This window comes from Rutidosis leptorrhynchoides, chromosome 4, assembly GCF_046630445.1.
Source record: "Rutidosis leptorrhynchoides isolate AG116_Rl617_1_P2 chromosome 4, CSIRO_AGI_Rlap_v1, whole genome shotgun sequence".
Lineage (NCBI taxonomy): Eukaryota > Viridiplantae > Streptophyta > Magnoliopsida > Asterales > Asteraceae > Rutidosis > Rutidosis leptorrhynchoides.
In genome coordinates, this window is record NC_092336.1 from 467840670 (window position 1) to 467864709 (window position 24040).

Below are 24040 nucleotides of genomic sequence, written 5' to 3' on the forward strand. Positions count from 1 at the left end.
AAGATCTTGAAGTTAATTATCCTTATCCATAATGCTAGCATAACTCACTAATTATTTATTTATTTATTTATTTATTATTATGGGCCACTAGTAATAATATTTGGGCTAATTAATTGGGTCACTAGCTAGAGTAGGGTGGGCTTGAGCCCAACAAGGTAAAAAGTCCAAAAAGGCTAACTATTGGGCTTTAGCAATTAAATAAATAAAATTAAGCATCCAAAGGCCCAAGTAATTATTATTATAAAATAATAATTAATATTTCGCTGTCCAAAAGTTCCGGTTCCGACAAAAGTCAAACGTACTCGCAGTCCGCGTTTTAATCGTAACGGCAAGTAACGCTAACGGTTATAAAGCATCCAATGGACAAGTTAAGCATTCTAATCATACCAAGGCACGTTTTAAAGTATATATGAATATAAAACACGTGTGCCAAGGTTCCATAGTAATAAAGTAACGCAGTACGCACAAATACGCCGTTTCGCAAAAATACAAGGCACAAAAGCAAGTCGAAAAAGCCGGGTCGTTACAGAAGTTTTATTGTTTTTAAATTCAAGTTCTTATTTAAGAAATTTATGGTAGATAATCAAGTATTTTACATATACATAAATATATACTTAAGAAATTATTAATAAAGTCAACGTTGGTCAACGACCGATGCGTCCCCGACGCGTCCCCCGACTCGGCCGACGCGTCCTTTTTAGGTCTCGACCGATGCGTCCCCGACTCGCGACTTTTACAACCTTGCTTTTGAGTAATAAATTTATTGTTCAAAAAAAAAAAAAAAATTATTCCATTCGTATTGTTGCGTTCTCTACATGGGATATAATAGTAAACCACAAACGACACACGTTAGTTTAAAGCTTAGTATATATAAATATAGTTGAAAGCATTATACATTCCATCCGTTTCATATTAGTAGTCTTGTTTTGATTTTAGAAGTCTTTTTTTCTAACTCCGTCTTAAAATTATCTTTTGTGTGCTATATACTACTTGATGAACGTTATACAAGTAAAAATATATTCAAAATCAATCAATTGATATAAATTTATCAAATAATATTTAATACAAGCAAAAAATTTAAAAGTCAAAGCTAAAAGAAAAGACATGTAAAATTAAAACATGTCTATTAATATGAGACAGAGAGAATACACGTGAATACATACGCTAGCTTGTAATTATGTTATTCGATTGTGTATAGTCAAATATTGCAATAGTATACGTTTTTTTTTTTTTTTTTTTTTTTTTTTTTTTTTTTGGTAAGAGAGGAAACTCTCCTATGAACGAGCACATTGGCTCGCCCATAGAAGGTACAACATCGGGTAATCAAGCCCCCGAACGCGAGACGTGGTAACAGGTGAATTGCGCATTATGTACACCCTCTAGTCACACTCCATTTTTTAACAATTTGACATAGCCAGGAATTGAATTCGGGTGATGTGCTTACTAAACACTGAATTTGCTTATAGAATTCTAACGAGGAAATGGGTTGGGCTTGCTTCGTTGGGAATGGAAAAAAAGAATAAGTGAGCTTAAATTAAAGGAAAAAGGCAATAATAGCTTGGTTGGAATTGAGAAAAAATTCAAGGAGTGTTTGATTAAGAGTATTGAAGTCTAAGGAATATCAATGATAATCATTAGTGAGGGTTGGTTAACTATAATAGAATCAATCATTGACCACTTTAAGGTAATGGGTCATTACTCAACTAATTGGGGGTAGTAGATAGTGGGTAATGAAAAAAAAAATTGTAACTTCTTTTAATTTTAAGTTTAAAGTTTAATTACTTTTTCTTGTAACAGTTTCCACCATTGTTCATCCCTTTCATCATCAAATCGTTTGAGTGGGCAACGAACGCGAAGTTATGTTACTCATCAATTTTTCATATGGGTCTCAGTCCCGCGGGTGTTACTATAAGATAGCAAGTCGATCGCTTTACAAACGTTTTTTAGCTTTAATGTTACGTTGTTTGATGGTTCACATAATGTATTCTTTACTTTGTGTTTTAGCCTAATATCCAATTGTATAATGGATCAATAGTGGCTATGTTTGTATTGGGCCAAGTTATCTATTTGATGGCTAGGTGTGAGATGTTTCTAATATTAATATTAATAGGTTTTTTTTTGCAAAAAAAAAAAAAAAAAAAAAAAAAAAAAAAAAAAAAAAAAAACTAATTATTCTTATACTGCCCGCAAAACCCATATAACAATCCTTGTAATTTTCCGGAATAAGGTTCCAAACAACAAATACACAGAATCAGACTTACGATTGATTTTCGCAAATCAATTTAAGGCTCTGAATTTGAGCGATTTAAGATTGTTTACGCTATACTTGATCGCAATTGAGGACTGGAATAGTGAATAAGAACGGTTAAGAGCACGATAATTGATGATTTGATTGGTGATTAAGGTTAAATTGATTTAGGGTTTTAAGCTCCCAAAATCGCCATAACACTGGAGACAAAAATAGGGTCAAACAACTCATTTGTTACACGCTTATACTCGTTTGTTTACAAAACTAAAGACAAACATCCCTAATTTATCAATCAATTTTTATTTTAGTTTCCAATATATTTCATCAATCGCAGCACTAGTTTTGAAGCTAAAGAGAGATGGTGAAGGTTCGGATGAACACGGCGGACGTCGCCGCTGAGGTCAAGTGTTTACGTCGTTTAATCGGAATGCGCTGTTCTAACGTCTACGATCTTTCTCCTAAGGTCAAAACCCTAGCTACACTCTATTATTTATATCTTTTCAGTTTTGTTATTTAGGGTTTACTATAATCATTGAAACACCCTTGACTTATCACTGTGCAAGCAAGTTGAAACTTCGGGCTATAATATTTACTAAAGAATAACGTTTATGTGATATGAATTAAGTAGTTATCAACGTAATCTTACCTTTGGTATCTTTATGTTTCACGGTTTTCTGCAGACATATGTATTCAAATTGATGAATAGCAGTGGAGTTACTGAATCTGGAGAGAGTGAGAAGGTTCTGTTGCTCATGGAAAGCGGTGTTCGGTTGCATACAACTGAATATCTTAGGTAAGCTTGAAGATTATTACTTGTTACTGGATGCATATATGTGACTCGTTAGGGATATTAGCAGAACCAGATATGTGATATCATCTTTTCATGAAGTGTATTGAACTGAACGTATATAGTTAATCGTCAATGTATAAACCTGAGACAACAAAGATAGTCCATGTTTGACCTCTAAATAATATAGCCAAACTAGAAAATCCCTAGGATGTGGTAATCCAACAAAAATAGATTAATGCGTAGATGATGAAAGGCAATCTGGCATTTCTAATCATAAATTTGAACCTTCTCTATGATCGCAATATATTTTTCTATGTAAAGAAGATATTAGCAATCGATGTGAATGTCCATGGTGTTAACTAAATTCCTATTGGATTTTGGTATCTATACGTCAAAGTATCTCAGTGTAGTTTATCGCTACTTCCATTCTTCCTTTTAAGATATCTTATGAGTTACGACACTTTAGTTGTATTTGCTCCAGTGAACTATATCTTACCGTTCATGTTGACAACCAATTTTGAAATCTGAGATAGGCTGTTCTATGTCTGTAATGTTACCATATAAGTTAGCTAGAGAAGGATATGGCTATGTTAGTGTGCTTATAAGAGAAGATTATAGCCTAGGCTAACAGTGGATAAATGTGTTATTGAATAAAATGTTTTAAAAGTTGTATTTGCTTTTGTTGATATTTGCAGGGATAAAAGTAATACTCCTTCTGGGTTCACTCTCAAATTGAGAAAACACATCAGAACTAGAAGGCTTGAGGACGTACGACAACTTGGATATGATCGGGTAAATCTTGATTAATTCCTTTAATATGATTTATTAATTATTCAATTATGTCCAAGTATGTTTCTCATAAAATAGTCCATGTGAGCAGATAATTCTCTTTCAATTTGGGGTTGGTGCTAATGCGTACTACATAATATTGGAGCTATACGCACAAGGGAACATACTCCTCACCGACTCCGAATTCATGGTTTTAACTCTTCTGCGGTCACACAGGTTTAACATTTTGAAATCTCGTTTTTCTTGTCTTGCTTTATGTTATATCTTAACAGGTGACATGTCTTTAGTGTTGTCCTTATATTTTAAATCAACCTTTAATATACTATTTAACTTGATTTAGGGATGATGATAAAGGACTCGCAATTATGGCACGCCATCATTATCCAGTAGACAAGTGTAGAGTCTTTGAGAGGACTGATGTTGCAAAGTTACAAACAACTCTCACATCGTTTACCGATAACGAAAGTAACGAACACGTGGAAGATGTTGCGGGTGCGAATGACACACCTAGTGCACCACAATCGGAAAAGGGAAACCGAAAGAAGCCCGTTGATTCTAGTAAAAAGAAAGATAGTGCCCGAGCCAAACAAACTACATTGAAGTTTGTTCTTGGGGAGGCTTTGGGTTATGGACCAGCACTATCAGAACATATTATATTAGATTCTGGTCTAACTCCAACCTTGAAAGTTTCTAAGGACCTGAAATTAGGAGATAGTAATATTCAGGCTCTTTCTGAAGGTGTTAAACGATTTGAAGACTGGCTGGAAGATGTTATATCAGGTACTAAAATTCCTGAAGGATACATCTTAATGCAGCAAAAGAAAATGGGTAGAGATCAACTCCCTGCTGAATCATCTGCTACTGATCAGGTTACATTTTGTCTTTATCCGTTGTTTGTAACTATTTATTTATTTTAGTAGTGAACTTAACCCCAATGTCTTTTTTGTAAGTGTGGTACATTTGAATAAATTTTGACATGCTTTGATCTGTTTTTGCAGATATATGATGAGTTCTGCCCATTATTGTTAAACCAGTTCAACTCGAGGGTGTTTGTGAAGTTTGGTACGTTTGATGATGCGTTGGATGAGTTCTATAGTAAGATTGAGACCCAGCGATCAGCACAACAACAACAAGCGAAAGAGAGTTCCGCAATGCAGAAGCTTTCCAAAATTCGCAACGATCAGGTCATACATTATCTATGTAAACTCTATCATTAGCATATGTTACTTCCCCATTCTGCTTATGATTTATGCATCAAGGCATCTAGTTTTGTAATTTTAAACATAAAAGCCTGAAATATGGGTGCACCTTAAAATTTCTGACTATATATATATCTATATACCTTACCTACTAATCTATTCTAAAACTACCCAAGACATCATACTTACGTACTTGGTCATATATAACTATCTGTCTGTTAAAGTCTCTTCATCTTCTTCAAATTTAATTACAGGAGAACCGTGTGCAAGTGCTGAAGAAAGAAGTAGATCGGTCTGTTACAATGGCAGAACTAATTGAATACAATTTAGAAGATGTGGATGCAGCTATCTTAGCTGTGCGAGTAGCTCTTGCAAATGGTATGAGTTGGGTTGATTTAGCTCGCATGGTCAAAGAGGAAAAGAAAGCTGGTAATCCTGTTGCAGGTCTTATCGACAAGTTACACCTTGAAAAAAATTCCATGAGTCTGCTATTAAGTAATAATCTTGATGAAATGGATGACGATGAGATTACTCAACCCGTGGAAAAGGTATTACTTAAATTTCTTATTATATAATTTCATAACTTAATGTTGATGTGTGTGAATCATTTTATATAGGTTGAAGTTGATATAGGACTTTCTGCTCATGCAAATGCTCGCCAATGGTATGAGCAAAAGAAGAAACAAGAGAGCAAACAAGAAAAGACTCTTACTGCTCATGCAAAGGCTTTTAAGGCTGCCGAAAAGAAGACACTTCAACAGCTGTCTCAGGTAATTTTAGGTCAAATAGTTAAACTACAAAATTCCAGCTTATTGTTATTGTTTAGATGATTTATGACCAGCTTTTATATTTTATTGCTGGATTACTAACTACCGTTACAATTAAATTACCAGGAAAAAACTGTTGCTGCTATTTCACATATACGTAAGGTGCACTGGTTTGAAAAGTTCAATTGGTTCATCAGCAGTGAGAATTATTTGGTCATCAGTGGACGTGATGCTCAACAGAACGAAATGATTGTGAAGCGTTACATGTCCAAAGGAGATCTGTAAGTGCATGTTGTTAATTGTAACTTTCAACTGATTGTTCTTCTTTACAAAACCTTTCAATCTCAAGTCTCGAATTTACTCCAATTGTTTGAGTTGCACCTTGCACTATCCCCTATTCATATTTCATAAATAATTACTCGTTTTATATTTTCAGGTATGTCCATGCAGAACTACATGGAGCTTCTAGTACAGTGATTAAGAATCACAAGCCTGATTACCCTGTACCTCCACTTACATTGAATCAAGCAGGATCCTTCACTGTAAGCCAATAACAAACTTTTGTAGTTGTTTTTGTATTCGTGACATCATGATGATCCAACCACTTTAATCACCTAATCATGTGACAATGTAGGTCTGCCACAGCCAAGCATGGAACTCAAAGATCGTTACAAGTGCGTGGTGGGTGTATCCTCACCAAGTAAGCAAAACCGCTCCTACTGGCGAATATCTTACCGTTGGTAGTTTCATGATCCGAGGGAAGAAAAATTTCCTTCCACCTCAGCCTCTAATCATGGGATTCGGCATATTATTTCGGTTGGATGAGAGTTCATTGGGGTCCCACTTAAATGAAAGAAGAGTAAGGGGTGAAGAGGAGGGGTTAAATGAAGGTTTCGACAGTGAGCTGTTTAAAGAGTTGACCGATTCTGGTTCTGATAAAGAGTCACCCGAGACTGAATATCCAGTAAACGTTTCAGATTTATCAACTGATAATAACAAATTAGCGGATTCAACTCATGAAATTGGTCCATCTGATAACGATATCTCCAATTCGAGAGAAGTTTCTGTTGAAGAGGATAAGTCTACTGCAAAAACCGTGTCCCCTGAACTTGAGGATCTTCTTGATAAAGCTCTCGAGATTGGACCAATTGCCACATCAGCTAAAAAATATGAGCTTAATGCTTCACAAGCGGATTCAGATGTAAACGATCATGAGGAGAAGAAAGAAACGACGAGGGAAAAACCTTATATTTCTAAAGCCGAAAGAAGAAAGCTCAAAAAAGGCGTTACACATAGTGAAGTTACAGATACTGGACATGTGAAAGAAAATGTGGAGAAGAAGAAGAATAATGTCGAACTTCATCCACAAAAAGATGTTCCGACTGTAAAGATCGATGGTGGTGCGAAAGTCAGCCGTGGTCAGAAGGGCAAACTTAAGAAGATGAAAGAAAAGTATGCTGACCAAGACGAAGAAGAAAGAAAGATTCGAATGGCGTTACTTGCGGTCAGTATTATAATTTTTGTTTTTTTTTTAATAGTTACTATACATTAATATATGAATTTAATAAAATTTGTGTGAGGTCATAGATTTGAATTAAACTAACCAGTACTTTGAAAATAATAATGCAGTCTGCTGGTAGAGCTAGAGTGAATGAACAAGAGGCACAGAGGGAAGCAATAACTACAAGCAATGAGGTGAAATCTGTAGCCGGTAGCGAAGATGGTCCCAAAAGATGCTATAAATGTAAGAAGATTGGACATGTTGCTAAAGATTGTCAAGAACATGTGTCAGATAAAGTTGTGGATGGTAGTAGTGCAAATGGTAGTAAACATGAAGACAGTAGTGGTGATAGATTGATTGATGCTGAGAAGATAGCAATGGAAGAAGATGATATAAAAGAGATTGGTGAAGATGAGAAAGAGAAATTAACTGATGTTGATTACCTCACTGGGATTCCTCTGCCAAATGACATTCTTCTGTATGCGGTGCCTGTTTGCGCTCCTTACGCTGCTTTGCAATCGTACAAGTATCGTGTCAAAATAATCCCCGGAACCGCAAAGAAAGGAAAAGGTACCCATCACGTCATAATCTACTAATTAAAATTAGATTGATAGTTATATGACTAAATTGTAAAATGAAAACATGGACTGCTTTTCTATTTACTGACTGATGACTATTTCCATATTGGTTTGTAGCTGTGAAAATGGCGATGAATTTGTTTGGTCACATGCCAGAAGCGTTACAAAGGGAGAAAGAGTTAATGAAGGCCTGTACGGACCCTGAGCTTATGGCTGCGATTATTGGAAACGTCAAAGTATCTGCTGCAGGCCTCAGTCAATTGAAGCAGAAACAAAAGAAAGGAAAGAAAGCCGCCAGCAAACAAAGATAAGCTTTTGTTTGTTTGTTTATCTTATGTCTTATAGACTCCTAAATATAGAAAAAAGTTTGAGCAGTGAGACTTTACAGTTTTTGGTTGTTTGCAATCCTATGGTCTTTTCCACAAACTTAAGGCAAGGGTGTCGTTTTTTCAAACTTTATGACGTGAAAGTGTTGCTCTTTTACATTTCGATACTCAATGGTTTATTAGCGGTTGCAGTTGATAAAATACTTTCAATCACTGATCTGAAATTATCTAATATTACTCTCTCCAGGCTATTACAATAACACAGGTTAACCTTTTGTGGCTATGCCCACAAAATGTCGGTCTCGGGCTCTCGGCATACGACAAACCCCGTTTTTCTATTCAACTAAAGGATATTTTGATCAATATCACATCATAACACTTTTTTATTTTATTTTTTTATATGTATATATGTTTGATTTTGATGTTTGAAGCTCCAAATATAGTCACAATTCACGTCGTCCAAAAATAAATGACTACATTTTGTATTATTTTTTTTTAACATCAAGAAGATATATTAGACAAAAAACGCAAACCAGTCAAGGGGTAGAGCAAATTATAAAGGTTAGTTAAGAATACCAATTGAAAACATCAACACATGAGGCTTTCAAGTTTAAATTAATAAGACTACATTTCCAATTATACTTGTACTAAAGATTTGATCACTTTCATAAATAGATAATTGGCATTCGACCTATGAAAAGAGTCTACAGTTATTTACAAGATATCAAAAACACGTCTTAACTAAAAGTCGATTGGTGATCGAACTTGAAACTAAAAGCTACATGTAACCCTTGTTAGCTTTATTATATTATACTAGAATTTATACAAAATCCTCATAGGTACGAGTACTTTTTTGTTTCACATAAATAAATTCATAATAAGGAATTTTGTTATCCAATAAACCACAAAAGGAAAACACATGAAAATTATAAAATAAATCATAAAAAGAAAGCACGTAAATTTTTGATTATGCATAATATAATATATATGGATATGGATATAAAGTAATGTTGTTCAACAGAAAACATAAACGCAATTATGTATACTATATTTTGAAGATTAATCAAAATCAAATTATTAATTAATTATATTATATGTGGATCATATTTGAATTCCTGATAAATTGTTGGAAATGACTAAAATTATATTGCATAAACCTTGCAACTTGATGCTAGCAAACTTAAGTTGTTGCGGTCCTTGCACGCCTCTACCGAAGCTACCATCACACAAACTAGCATCAGTCAGCGCACCCGATACAAGTGTGTTGAGTTGTCCATAGTCTTGTGATTTTAGAACTTTTTTGCATTTCTTTAGGTTCGAAATTGCATCATCATAGAGCGTTTTGCATTGTTTGTAGTTGCTGGAATGAATAATATTTTTGGCCGCTTTAGCACTCTTTTGAGCGTTCTTGATAGAGATGCGGCCGAGGGTGGTAAGACTTGCATTCGTCGATTGGGGATCAGATCTCAAGGAATTGGAGCATAAAGAAGGATCACTGGCTTGTAGGCATATCTCATTTATCAAATCGCCATGTGTGAAAGTTGGAAACGTAAGAAATATCATGAACAAAATACAAGCTAATAAAAAGTTCATCTCTAATGTTTATTTCTTTTTAGTTTTCTTGATATGTAATGTAATGATCGAGTTTATATAAAGAACTCGTGAACTTTATATTTATTACTCTTTCTTAATTCGTTGGGGAATTGATTGTAGTTTTGTTTTGTTTCAAATGTACCATTTTGAATTCCACGTGAATTACATTACTAATTGGTAATTAATAATATACCCAATGTGGGTTACTCCCATGAATGCATAATATTCATACTGTAATCAACATGGTTGACCGTTGGCGTGTGTATGCAATAATGCATATATATATATATATATATATATATATATATATATATATATATATATATATATATATATATATTTAGTAAAAGTAGCTTATTTGATGTAATTAGATTGCTTTCTTATCGTTGGATTAAAAATAGAAGACATTTAGTTTCGAATTGGAACTTATGGACTTATGGTGCTTTATGCCCGTGTAATTTTCTCCCTTAGCGACTTGCTAGGGAGCGATTAAATATATACAGTTTTTTGACTGTTAAAAAAAATTGTAATTGTAATTTGTATTTGTAATAATAATATAATATAATTATAATAATATATTAATAAAAAGCAATATAAATATCTTATTATTACCTTCGAAATGTATTACTCCATATAATTTAAAGTTAAAGCTACAAATAGCCATATACTTTTACGACTCTTCCATTATAGGATGTATTCTACAAAAATACATTGGGCAAAATCCATAAAAAGGTAACATATTATACCATTTTTCCTACTTTCGGTAATTTATTTCGTTTCGATATAAAAAAAGGAGTCCTTTTTCTAAAGTTAATCAAATAAAGGGGTATCGTTAACTTTCTCTGTTAAGCTGTATCATGTGTCATACATGTGAGGGTATTTTTGTCTTTTCTCATAAAGCTTTAGAAATATGGCTCCTTTTTTTATATCGAAACGAAATAGATTACCGAAAATAGGAAAAATGGTATAATATGTTACCTTTTTATGGATTTTGCCCAAATACATTTATAGGTCATAAACTTTTAGAATCATGTATCTATGTAAACAAAACATTACTTATTACTGGATGGACCGGTTAAAGAAATTACGTAGCATTTTTTATATTTTTCTATAAAGATGATATGAATATTAACAGAAAGTTTATGACTTTTATATAAGTCATATACTTCCAGTTTATTCTGATGTACGTTCACGGGCGAAACTCTTTGGGGGCAGGGAGCGCCGGCTCCCAGTCGATTTTGAAATTTCAGTGAAAAAAATTTGGAATTTTTTGTTAAAGAATAAGGAAATAACGGTTCTAGCCAAAATCAAGCGCTTGGTCTTTTGAAGTAGTTAAAGTCATTTGATTTTATTTTTAATTTGCATCTAATGTTGCGCATTTTAGAATTGAGAAATGTATTATCGAAAGCTCTTCAAAGAAAAGATCAAGACATATTAGAAGCGGTTCAATTAGTGGAGTCAATCAAAGAAAAATTACAAGAGTTGAGAAAAAATGGGTTTGAACTTGTTTTAAAGAAAGCGTAGTCTTTTTGTGAGGAACATGGTATCCGAATTTTGAAAAATGGATGAAGATTTTAATTCAAGGTGACAAAGGGAGAAAATCACTAATCGACATTATAATGAGATAGAGTGTTTTAACACCGTTTTGGATATGCAAATTCATGAGTTTGGTGATCGTTTTAGTGAAGCTAGTACCGAGTTACTTTTTTGTACGTCGGCGTTGAATCCACATGATTTATTCTCGATGTTAGATTCGTCGAAACTAAGAAGGTTGTGTAAGTTATATCCAAAAGATTTCAATAGTACGGATATGATTGAACTTGAGGATGAACTTGAAATATACCATCATAGTGTCCGGAAAAATAAAAAATTTAAGGACTTGAATGGTATTGCCGACCTTGCTAAATTGATGGTGGAAACAAGGAAAAATATATCTTATCCGTTGCTTTATTGGTTATTAAAGCTAGCATTGGTGTTACCCGTTGCGACCGCAACAGTTGAGCGATGTTTTTCGGCAATGAAAATTGTAAATTCGAACCTACGCAATCTCGTATTGGAGAGGAGTTAAAATGGAAATTTGTATTTGTATATTAACAGCTTTATGCAGTAACATTTTAAATAGACTGATTGTAGTCATAAATCTTTCATCATGTTGTTTTTTTTTTTTTTTTTTTTTTTTGAAAGGCAATGTTAGTGGTTAGCTCACAAAGTTAATTCACGAAAATCCCCCCCCCCCCCGAGACTCGAACCCTGGTCTCCTCGAACACCATGTTAACATGGTGACCAATGAGGCAAAGCCCCATTGGCTTCATCATGTTGTTTTTAAGTTTATTTTTCACATGCTCTATCAATTCATTTCAACCAAGACAACTTATGGAAAGACATAGAAATTACTATATTACAAAGTATTCTCAGCTACCTATATTATGATTCAGCAAGAACAATGTTTATGTGTGATTGCAGTTGTGCATTTTGATTTTCCTGTTGCACAGATTTATATTTATATCATATGTGTAATCCATCATAAAGATTGAGTAGATGTTACTTGGAATTTTAAGTACATGTTAAGCTCAGCGCTTTTCTCGATCCTTATGCAAGCATCTCTGATATATAGCCATTGATTCTGACCTCAGATGTTCCCATAAACTATGATCAACGATGAGATCTAATCTATCTTTTTTTTAAAGTCTTTAACCAATAGGCAAATGACCCGATAAACTGAGTTAACCAATTTGACAATCATGGTAACCCCTAATTTGACCAAGTCCGGAAAGGATTTCAATTTTAATAACTGCTGAAGAAAAGAACTATGTGTTCAAATTTTTTAAGATTGGAGTAATCTTCATCAAATTCATTAATGATCGTTAGTCAAAAATAAATGTTTGATCTCTGAAGTTTCTTAATAAATTATACCACTCATCATCTTCATCACTTGATCTGCACCTCACACTTATTAGCTGGAATAGAAATAACTATAATTAAAATTAGCAATCCATGTTACATCTTAAGTGCTTTATATTCAAGAACACCATCGACCAGCACCACATTCCACCTTCACCGACCACCGTCGTTCTTTTATGGACCGAATCTGACCTCACTTCTTGCCACGGTGTATAAATCACAGAAGACCACACTTCTTGACTCGTACCTGCTGCCGCATTTGTTCGAAAAAGCACAGAAGACCACAACAACACTCGTTCCTGCTGCTGCTGCTGCTGCTGCTGCTGCACTTGTACCTGCTGCTGCTGCATCTGCTCGAATTCAGTTGAAATATGTTTCTGTTGCTGCGATTAAGGCCGTTTAAGAAGAATCAAAGGTCAAAACAACACGAAATTGCAACAATCGATGATGAACAGTCGCGTCGCTATATGAAGAAGAAGAACATGAATTTTGATTTTGATATTCGGAGAGCTTCATACTTCAATTCCTTCATGAAAAGTCTTTCAAATCTATCACTTGATCTTCGTCTATCATCATCATAAACAGAAACAACATGTAGAGTATGAATTTGATCATGAACAGTAAAGTTGACTTTTCAATCCGTAACTTTGACTCCCAAATTCGAAATCGATATTGAAGCTTGAGATCTTAGATTTTGCATACACATTAACGACATGAATTTGAACAAGTCTACACTTTTACATTTCTCAATTTCGTTCCGGATCGATCCATAAGCTAAAACGACTCACGATGAAGATGAATGATGAACACGAGATCAATCTCTTTCGATCTGTTGTTATTAATCCGAATTAATGATGAACGAGAGTTAGGTTTTGGTGTTAGGATCACATTTCTGAGCTCAAATCATGTTTTGAATAATCAATTGTTAATGAAGAAGATAAAGAGGACTTTTGGTACAATTTATTAAGAAACTTCAGGATCAACGTGTATTTTTTTTTATTAAAGACTGTTTATGAATTTGACGACCTCAATTTTAAATTTTTTTAACACATAATCTAGAATAAAAATAAAATTGAAATCCTCTTCGGACTTAGGCAAATTGAGGTTACCCTAATTGTAAAATTGGGTAACTTAGGTTACTTTTTCGGGCTATTTGCCCTTAACCAATTTTGCTGATAACATGAAACCATTGCGCTCTTTATAGCTGCACGGTTTCCCACAAAGAACTTCAAACAAGGGAGATGATAAATTCAACATGATTTTTACTTATTCCAACATCATTTCATTCATCTTTCCCAAAATATCCTTCAATAAATTACAACAAAAAGTTTTAAAATTTTTACATTAGTTTATCATTAAGGGCATTTTAGACCATTTAAGTGGAAGAAGTAAACATAATGTTGAATTTATCATCTCCGTTCAAGGAATACCACTCCGAACGAATAAACATCTGATTTTGTAGTGACTGTACCACTAATAATGTATTCATGCTCACAATAGCCAGGTGTACCACAAGCATGAAATATAACAAGACTTCTGTTTAAACCTGCTAAACTTAACCTTGACAAACCAATATCAGATATTTTAGCAACCCAATCATGATCTAACAAAATATTAGCGCTTTTAATATCCCTGTGAATTATAAGTTTGATGTTGTCCAACATGATTATGAAGATGATCCAATCCACAAGCTACATCATACCATATTTAGGTCTTTCGTACCACGTAAGAGTACCCGTAGTTATATATATATATATATATATATATATATATATATATAGAGAGAGAGAGAGAGAGAGAGAGAGAGAGAGAGAGAGAGAGAGACTTCCGTGTTCAAAGTATTCGTAAACGATAATCTTCTTCTTTTCATCGTCTCAATAAGCGACAAGCGACACAAGATTGGGATGTTGTTGATCACAAAGCAAGTCAATATCAGTAAAAAAATTCTTACAACCCTTGATCAAGATTTTCGTTTAACCGTTTTACTGCAACTGTGGTAAGTTTTCCAGAAATAGAAAGCAACCCTTTGAACACCCAACCATATCCACCTTTTCCAATACACGTTTCGAAGTTATTTGTTGCTAATTCTATTTCTTCAAATGGTATTTTCAAGTGTTGCCATTTTTTCATTCCAGACATTATTACTAATACACAGGTATAGGTATAACAGCTTGAAGCCTACAATCAATGAGTCACAATGAGTCACTATGCAGTTCCTAAAAAATGGTGTTAGTTCTTTTTGTTAAGAGCCTTTAACTAACTATCTTCACTTACCCTGTGTGAAGATAATGTAACAACTCTCTCTCTCTCTCTCTCTCTCTCTCTCTCTCTCTCTCTCTCTCTCTCTCTCTCTCTCTCTCTCTCTCTACAATTTACTATCAGTCTTGTGATAGTAGGGTATGATGATTTTGATTTGAGAAAGTCTTAACGCAATTCTAACTTATTAAAATCTCTTTTGCTAATATCACTCCTACGATATATGCTTGCTTGAATGCTTGAGTGTATATACAACAACAACAACAACAAAACTCAATCTCACATATGTGGGGTATGGGGAGGTAAGATGTAGACAATCTTTCCTCTATCCTAGAATAAATAGAAGTCATTTTTCCACCCAGAGTGAAACACCCCAAGAGTAGAGGAAGTCCTTTCTCTCATGTTCTACGGATAGAAAGATTGCTTCCGAATGAACCTCCAGCCAATAAGTAGGTTGAAAAAAAGAGAGTATGAGACGCCATAAAAATGAAAGAATCAAATTTCCACGAGTTTTAAATATGTTTGAGTGTATATCTTGAAATGTGTTAATGAATAACATTGTAAGAGCTTGAGTGTTCGAGTTTGGCTAAGTGTTTGCCTTATATAGCAATACAACTCTTGACAAGTTCTACAGAGGTGGATCCAGGGTGAATTTGTCCATTGTCCGCAGTTGCCTAGGGCTTCACAATATAACCGTTTACTTGGCTGACTTTCATGATCTAGACGACTTCCATACCATGTCATTTGCAAAAGTTGGAAGGACTTCCACATCTTTCTTGAATTTTATGTTTGAAATTACATCGATTTGAGTTAACAATAGTTGACCCGAAGGGTAATTAGATTGTTTTAGGTGTCAACGCTATCCCTCAAACAGTACTTGCAGATTGCAAGACCTTATAGTAGATGTCCAATCCTTAGTTCGTGAGTCGTTACTGCCAACTGTTACATTATATATTGATGTGTTTAAACGTTGTCACATTCAACTTTCTTCTTAGTTAGAAAATAACAAAAGTGACGATAAAACAATTGAAGATCCACATCAGTTTTTGGAAATTAATAAATTATAATTTGAGTATTCGCCAAAACCACTCAAATTTTACACAAAAAACTTCAAACAAATCAGTTACATTATATCACAGTTATTTTTATGGCCTCCTAGAAAGTTTTCTATATGCTATACTTTAATTAATATGATGATGTCTCTCTCGAACCACCTCGAAGAGAGACGGTGTGGTCATAGTCGAGAAACAATACAATTACACTTATATCGTCATGGAAGTGACGCCGTACCCCCTTATCAATCTTTATCAGATCAGAATATTTCATTTCGCGTTTTTTTGCAGCTTCGGTAAGAGCAGCTTTCACTAGTCTCTTGGCTATTCCCTGAAACAAGGGAACCATGCACCACCAGTCAAAAACTAAACAGCGCGCACGCACTCGCGCGCACATACACGCGCGCGCGCGCACTCTCTCACACACACACACACACATATATGATTATTAGTTATAGGTTTTTTCAAACTATTTTTTGTTTAATCTTACTCTCCATCAACATTTATACGTGATTCAACATACTCACATGTGCAAATCTTTGTAATTTAATGGTTCTCGCAGTTCTCACCATTTTTTGTTCTCGTTTGAACTTTTGATTATATATATATATATATATATATATATATATATATATATATATATATATATATATATACCACAAGATACATCACATTATATCTATGATTTGAGAGTTATGTATTGTGTATATATAGTTTACAAAAGGTAACTTTACATGATTCATGAAACACAAATGGAAACCTAAACACATATCAGCAAGCATTTACAAAACTACATGTAGGTTATAATAATATATGCCATCACAGACTCACAGTAGAGCTGTGTGAGTATATATACCTTCTTAAGAACCAGAGTTCAGTAGATTAATAACAAAGAACCACAAAGCAATGTGCCAATGTCATATTTACATACAAAATGAGCATTTTTAGTCATGCTTGGCTGGGTTGTACCCCATGCAGATAGAGTTGCATGAAAGGTAGCTAAGAAGTATATCTGGCAATCAAGACCCATACACCAAAATTTGGGTTAATTGGGTCAACCATTGGGTCTCGAGAAAACAAAGGGAATGGGTCCAATATGGACTCATCTTTAGTCCGTTAATATATTAGAACGTCCATCTAGACCAGTTGAAACCCATTTTCAACCCATTTCAATATGGAAAAATTAAAAAATATATAAAAAAATAAAAAACTTAAAAAACAGAAAAATAAAAAAGCTAGAAATTACTAAAAACAAAAAAAATTATAAATTATTATTATTTTTTTAAGATAGAATTTTTATTTAAAAAAAAGTAATAAAAAAACAAATTTAATAAAAAAAATTTGTTTTAAGAAAACTTTTTATAAGAAAAAAGTGGGTCTCGACTCGACCCAGCCCGTTTCAACCAGAACCGTTCTACACTTCTACCCGTTTGAATTTTGTGACCTGTTTGACCGATGACCCGTTTTGAACCAAACTGAGTGTCGACCCAACCCGACCCATTTTCCAGGCTTACTAATAAGCAACATAAGTATTAGCACAGTAGCAGGTACTGTATAGATGTGACAGTCAACATATATAATTCTATCTCTAGCATGTGATGTACTGCCACACATAAATGGTAGCACAATATGTAACTGCGTATACCAACTCGCTATGCAGTTTTTTGTTTGTAAATTGACTTTACAAGTTAAAATTGTTTTTGCTAAAACTACAGACATCATCACTCTTTTACAATTTTAACAATGATATGATATGATGAGGAAGACTTACAATGCGTGGATTATTTTGAACGATTTCGACAGCTACTTGATTACTCAAAAATTCCCATAAACCATCGGAAGCAAATATAAGAAAAGAATCATTTGGTTGGATATGATGTGTAACAATTGATGGAGTCGCAGAAAGGATAGGCTTAACCATCGGTTCACTAAGTCGAAATTTCATTGGAATTTGGTCAGTATTGTACTCAGCGTGTTTCAAGTAAACATCTCCAATGGATCTTGAAACCTGCACCACATACATGCATTATGGTTCAACAATAATGTAATCTATCTGTTCAAAATCTGAAGTTCGGATACATCGATTCAAAATTACAAGCATACGAAGCAATATATAAACAATACCACCAACTTTATTATTTTGGAGTTGGGAACTATCAGTGTTCAGCTCAATAAGCTACACTTTTTCATATTTTTTGAAAGGGCTACTGTTGGTTGATTGGTTCAATTCATCCAATGAAGCCCATAAAACTTAGCTTATAATTAACTTCGTAACCACTTGTACGAACATAGAATGTTTTTGAAAGTCAGAAGAAACACACTAGTTTACGTACATTTTATCAAGAACTCACACGTGTGTACTGGACCACAAAATCAGATATTTATAAGGACAGAGAATATGTACACAAATACAAGGAAAAACTTAATGCCAAAAACATTAGACATAACCTGTATAATGCCTTTAACCCTCCAGACTCCACGGGTCAAGGTGACAATTTGCGGATCATGTGGGTGTAAACTTTTTAGCTCGTCTCTAACCTCCTCAAGATCGACATTATGCTCCAGTGACAGCTGTATGGCTTCCACACCTCCAGTGTTACTTTTTTTTAGCAAGTACAACACGTGAATCTCCAAGATTGGCAATGAAAAGAGTTTGATGATGTATTACTCCAACCAAACAACAAGTTCCAACAGTCGCAATCGATGGTTGTTCACTAAATAGCTGAGATACATGAGCAGTGAATCCATTCTCTGTTTGAATTATAGCATTTTCAATTGTCTCTGGGGTCATGACACCAGGATTCTTGGCTGATGTTTCTGCATGAATACCCAAACAATAAGATCAATGACTTAAACATATCTTGATATATGTATGATAGACTGACCATGGCCCGACCCGCCCATTTTGCCACCTCTAGTTAAAATCCTACGTCAAACCTCAATGTTCACTAGATTCTTATGTTAGCGTAGTCATTCACCCCATCCTTAACAAAAAGAAATGGGGTGTTATCCTTTTTCATTCTACTCCAACTAATAAAGCTTGTCGTATTTCAGTTTTAGTCCCCACTACTAATACTAATGATGTGAATGATTAGTAAAAGTAGAATTTTACTTATTAAAATCATCTAAAACACATAAAGAGACTATTGTAGCTCATTGCACAAAATTTGGATCATTAAGTATCAATATATCACATGATCACAGTCAAATCACATATCCAAACACCGCCATTACTTTTTTTGTTGTTGCTAGTAGCGTTGTAAAACTCAGCCAAGTTCTCGGGGAGTTATCGGTTTAGATCACCAAATGAGTTCTCGGTGCCCAACTCGGTCAACGTCCGAATTACTCGGTCAATGCCCGAGTTTCTCGGTCAACTCGGTCAAAAACTAGGTAACTCGGTAAAAAAAAGCTTGGCAAATTAGTCAAAGTCTATTAGAATTTTATTACAAAAATAACAACAACAACAACAACAAAACTCAATACCACATGCGTGGTGTATGGAGGAGGTGAAATGTAGACAATCCTTCCCCTATCCGAGAATAAAGACAAGTCATTTCTCCACCCAGAGTGGAAACACTCTCAAAAGTAGAGAAAGTCATCCCTCTCTCTATTCGACGGATAGAGATATTGCTTCCGAGTGGACCTCCGGCCAATAAGTAGGGAAAAAAAATTTAAAAATAAAATAAAATTGAGACGCCATGAAATTGGTAAAATCAAATTTCCATGGGTTTTAAATCCTGTCTGAAATTTAATTTAGGCTCTAAGAATCAGTCAAGTCGCCAATAAATCGACGCTTGTTGTCGACTCAATAACTAGAGCCGATATTAGAATTTTATTACAACATATATATTTATATTATAAAAACTAAAAAGTCAAAGTAAGTCAACATCCGAGTTATCTCCTTGTTCTTCACGAGTTTCCGAGAACTCCCCAAAAAGTCCGACCGAGTTCTCCCCGAGTTTTGAGTTCACCAACCTTGTAGCTAAAATAATAAAATATTAGATTAGATATAAATGTCAATAATAAATATACTGTAATACAATAATTGATCTAGGTATTGTGGAGTAACAAAGCAACAAACCTTGAAAAGTCTTGAACAAGTTATCACAAACGTAACGGGCAGCAGCAGGTCCTCCATGGCCATCATAGACCCCAACAAATGTACCCAAAGGACTCGACTCGATCTGGCATTCGTCTTCAATCTCCACGTTGGCCTGAACCATGGCCATGGAATACTCACCGCCACAATAATTCCCAATATTTCGAAACCACAACAACTCATTATTTTTCCAACTATCCTCCTCCACAGTGAATGGACTCTAAACACGGATAGCAGACTCATCAACCTTTTGACAAAATTCTGGCCCGCATATCTCCCCAAATCAAACCACCCGAATATATGTTTATATATTATTGTTAGGATATTATCATATTAAGACCAAGCTTCAAAAGAAATTAATTTTTTAAAACGTTCGATCTTTAATTAACTCCAAATTCAGAAATCCAGGGGTATCTTTATGTTAGCAAAAGTTTATAGAGCTTGAAAAGATAATTTGATATGTGTGTGTAAATAATGTGATTGTCACCTGGATCAAGGGCTACTATAACTGTATTTACCTTGGTATTTTCATAGATCAAAAGTCCCTTTTGAAGAAGAGAGGAAGTGCTCCTTTTTAAATTAGCTAATAACTTCCATCCTCTCGGTAACCTTCTCCCCAATTCCTATAAATACCAACACAGCCTCTCATTAGTTCATGTCACAAAAGATGTGGAGTATTGTTTTCGATTAAAAAGAAAATGAATGAATTTAGAATTTATTGCTCCCCCATCTCACAACGTAAATATCACTAGTTTCTATCGATTTCATGTTTCCTAGCGTTCCTTTAGTTTCGTGTATCGTTCGTTTTGTTAGAAATTTGTATTGGTATTTTTTTCGGGTTAGATAAGATGAGGTTCGGTATAGATAGTTCGTATGTGTCTTTCTGTTTGAAGAACATGTATGTGTGTGTGGATGTAGTTACAGGTATATTGCAGTGATAACATGTACTAATTGTTATTCCCAACATTCATCATGCATAGTAGGCTGAACACTTCTTGACAAGGGGTGTGTTTGGGTGAGCAGCTTCTTGGAGTTTATGAGAGCTTATAGGAGCTTGAGCTTATGATTTTAATAAGCTCCAAGTCATAAGCTTCGTTTGGTAGTCAAAAAAAGTAGAATCATAAGCTCTGAAAAAATAAGCTACTTTTAGTAGCTTATGAAAAAAAGTAGAACTTATGAACTGGAAAATAAGCTCCAACTATCTTACCAAACACTTATAAAATATAATAAGCTCCAGCTACCAACTTCAAAAATAAGCTCCAGCTCCAGTTCTATTTCATAAGCTCCAGCTCCAGCTACTTTCATCCAAACACACCCAAGGTACATACAAAGTGTTGGCCTTTAGAATCATCTTTATTGTAAGACTTTTTCCTTATAAAATTTGATATAAAAAATGGATCTCGACCCCCCAACCCGAGTTGTTCGACCCGTTCAAAAATATAACCTGTTTGGACTCGACCAAAACCCGACCCAATTGCCACATACAGTTTTGCTAAGTATATCAATCACTATATAAGTTTTTTTTTTTTTTTTTTCATCTATAAAATTAGGTAATCTAGCATTTCCATGGTCAGGTACCATTGATGAGCATCCTACATTTTAAATAGACAAAATGTAGTCATAAATCTTTCACCGTGTTATTTTTAAGGTTATTTTACACATGTTGTATCAATATAATTTAACCATGACAACTTATGGAAAGACATAGATATAACTATATAACAAAGTGTTCTGAGTCACCTATATTATGATTCAACAAGAACAAAGTTTCTGTGTGAATTTAGTTGTGCATTTTAATTTTCGTGTTGTACAGATTTATATCATGTGTAATCCATTACAAAGATAGAGTACAAGTTACCTGGGATTTCAAGGACATGTCAAGCTCTTTCTTGACAACATCTATGGCAGGTCGCTTTTCTCGATCCTTGCTCAAGCATCTGTATGCAATTTTCGAAAATATAGCCATTGATTCTGACCCCATATGTTCCCTTAAACTGGTATCAACAATCAGATCTAACTTACCTTTTTGGTAATAGTCTTTAACCAATTTGGCTGATAACATGAAACCATCGCGTTCTTTATAGCTACACAGTTTCCCACAAAGAACTTCAAACAATACCATTCCGAACGAATAAACATCTGATTTTTTAGTCACAGTACCACTGATAATGTATTCAGGCTCACAATAGCCAGGTGTACCACACGCATGAGATATAACAAGACTTCTGTTTAAACCTGCTAAACTTAACCTTGACAATCCAAGATCAGAAATTTTAGCAACCCAATCATGATTTAACAAAATATTAGCGCTTTTTATATCCCTGTGAATTATAGTTTGATGCTGTCCAACATGATTATGAAGATGATCCAATCCACAAGCTACATCATAACATATTTTAAGCCTTTCAAACCATGTTAGAGTACCCGTAGTTATATATTTATCGAGACTTCCACGCTCTAAGTATTCGTAAACGATAATCTTCTCCTTTTCATCGTCACAATAAGCGAGAAGCGACACAAGGTTGGGATGTTGTTGATCACAAAGCAAGTCAATTTCAGTCAAAAACTCTTTCAACCCTTGACCAAGATTTTCGTTTAACCGTTTTACTGCAACGGTGGTAAGTTTTCCAGAAATGGAAAGCAACCCTTTGTACACCCAACCATATCCACCTTTTCCGATACACGTTTCGAAGTTATTTGTTGCTAATTGTATTTCTTCAAATGGTATTTTCAAGTGTTGCCATTTTTTCATTCCAGACATTATTACTTATACACAGAAAGAGGCACTTAATTACGAGCAAAAAATTGTTTACAAAAAGAATAAAGAGAAAGATGGAGGCGTACACTGTACAAGTTAACATTCAGAAACTAATAATGAAGTGTAAGAATAAAAATGATAATGGAGAGAAAGAAAGAAACACTTTGTAAGTGTGAGAAATGGTGCAAGTTTAATGCTTGCATTCATGAGTATTTATAGCCTAAAATCTCAATATAAAATTACATACTTTATGTACCAAAATTGACTATATGTATACACCAAAATTGACTATCCATATCTATATTATTATTATTATTATTATTATTATTATTATTATTATTATTATTATTATTATTATTATTATTATTATTATTATTATTATTATTATTATTATTATTATTATAACACTCCCCATTGGATAGCAATTTTGTTTTGTTGAAGATCAACTATAAATTACTGTGTGACAGCCCGGAAATTTCTGACCAAATTTAAACTTTATCTTTATATTATTCCGACACGATAAGCAAAGTTTGTTAAGTTGAATCTCAAGAAGTGTAAACTGTATTCATACATTCATTTAACCTTGACCAAACCCTGACGATTCACAAACCATTATAATTGGATTGAAAAATATACGTATATATATATATATATATATATATATATATATATATATATATTACAAAAATATAATATTAACTTAGTCAAAAAACGTCCTGATTTAAAATAATATATTTTGATAAACAACGAGTCACTGATTTATAGAAGCAAATGACCACAACGCTCAATTTTATAAGTTACATTTTTTTATAAGGTAATTTATTGATGAGTAAGTCAAATTATTAATAAGGGTACACGTCGCGTAACGTAAAAGGCTAGTTTTCTAAACGTACGAAAGTGCGTTCGAAAAACCGAAAGTGGTACACGAGTCGAGTATCAACGTACGAGTCAACGGACCTAAAATTACAAGTCAACTATGTACATGAATATTATATAATATATATATAATTAATATAAATTATATATATATATATATATATATATATATATATATATATATATATATATATATATATATATATATATATATATATATATATATATATATATATATATATATATATATAATATTATGTAGACAAACAAGAAAATAAAAAAATTGTGAGCTGGATTTTGGGGCCAT

The 24040-nt window shown here is 33.8% G+C and overlaps 1 protein-coding gene and 1 pseudogene across 1 annotated transcript; one reads left to right on the plus strand and one right to left on the minus strand.

The window, feature by feature from the left end:
- Window positions 1-2231: 2231 nt before the first annotated feature.
- LOC139839474 (uncharacterized) lies at window positions 2232-9162 on the plus strand. The gene is made up of 13 exons (XM_071829541.1): window positions 2232-2711; window positions 2929-3041; window positions 3734-3830; window positions 3919-4043; window positions 4168-4696; window positions 4826-5011; window positions 5281-5574; window positions 5644-5796; window positions 5920-6074; window positions 6230-6335; window positions 6428-7297; window positions 7423-7864; window positions 7990-9162. The coding sequence occupies exons 1-13, from the start codon at window positions 2607-2609 to the stop codon at window positions 8181-8183; spliced, it is 3369 nt and encodes a 1122-aa protein (XP_071685642.1). The 5' UTR covers window positions 2232-2606; the 3' UTR covers window positions 8184-9162.
- Window positions 9163-15980: 6818 nt separating this feature from the next.
- On the minus strand, window positions 15981-22870 carry LOC139839475 (uncharacterized; annotated as a pseudogene).
- Between the last annotated feature and the right edge of the window lie 1170 nt (window positions 22871-24040).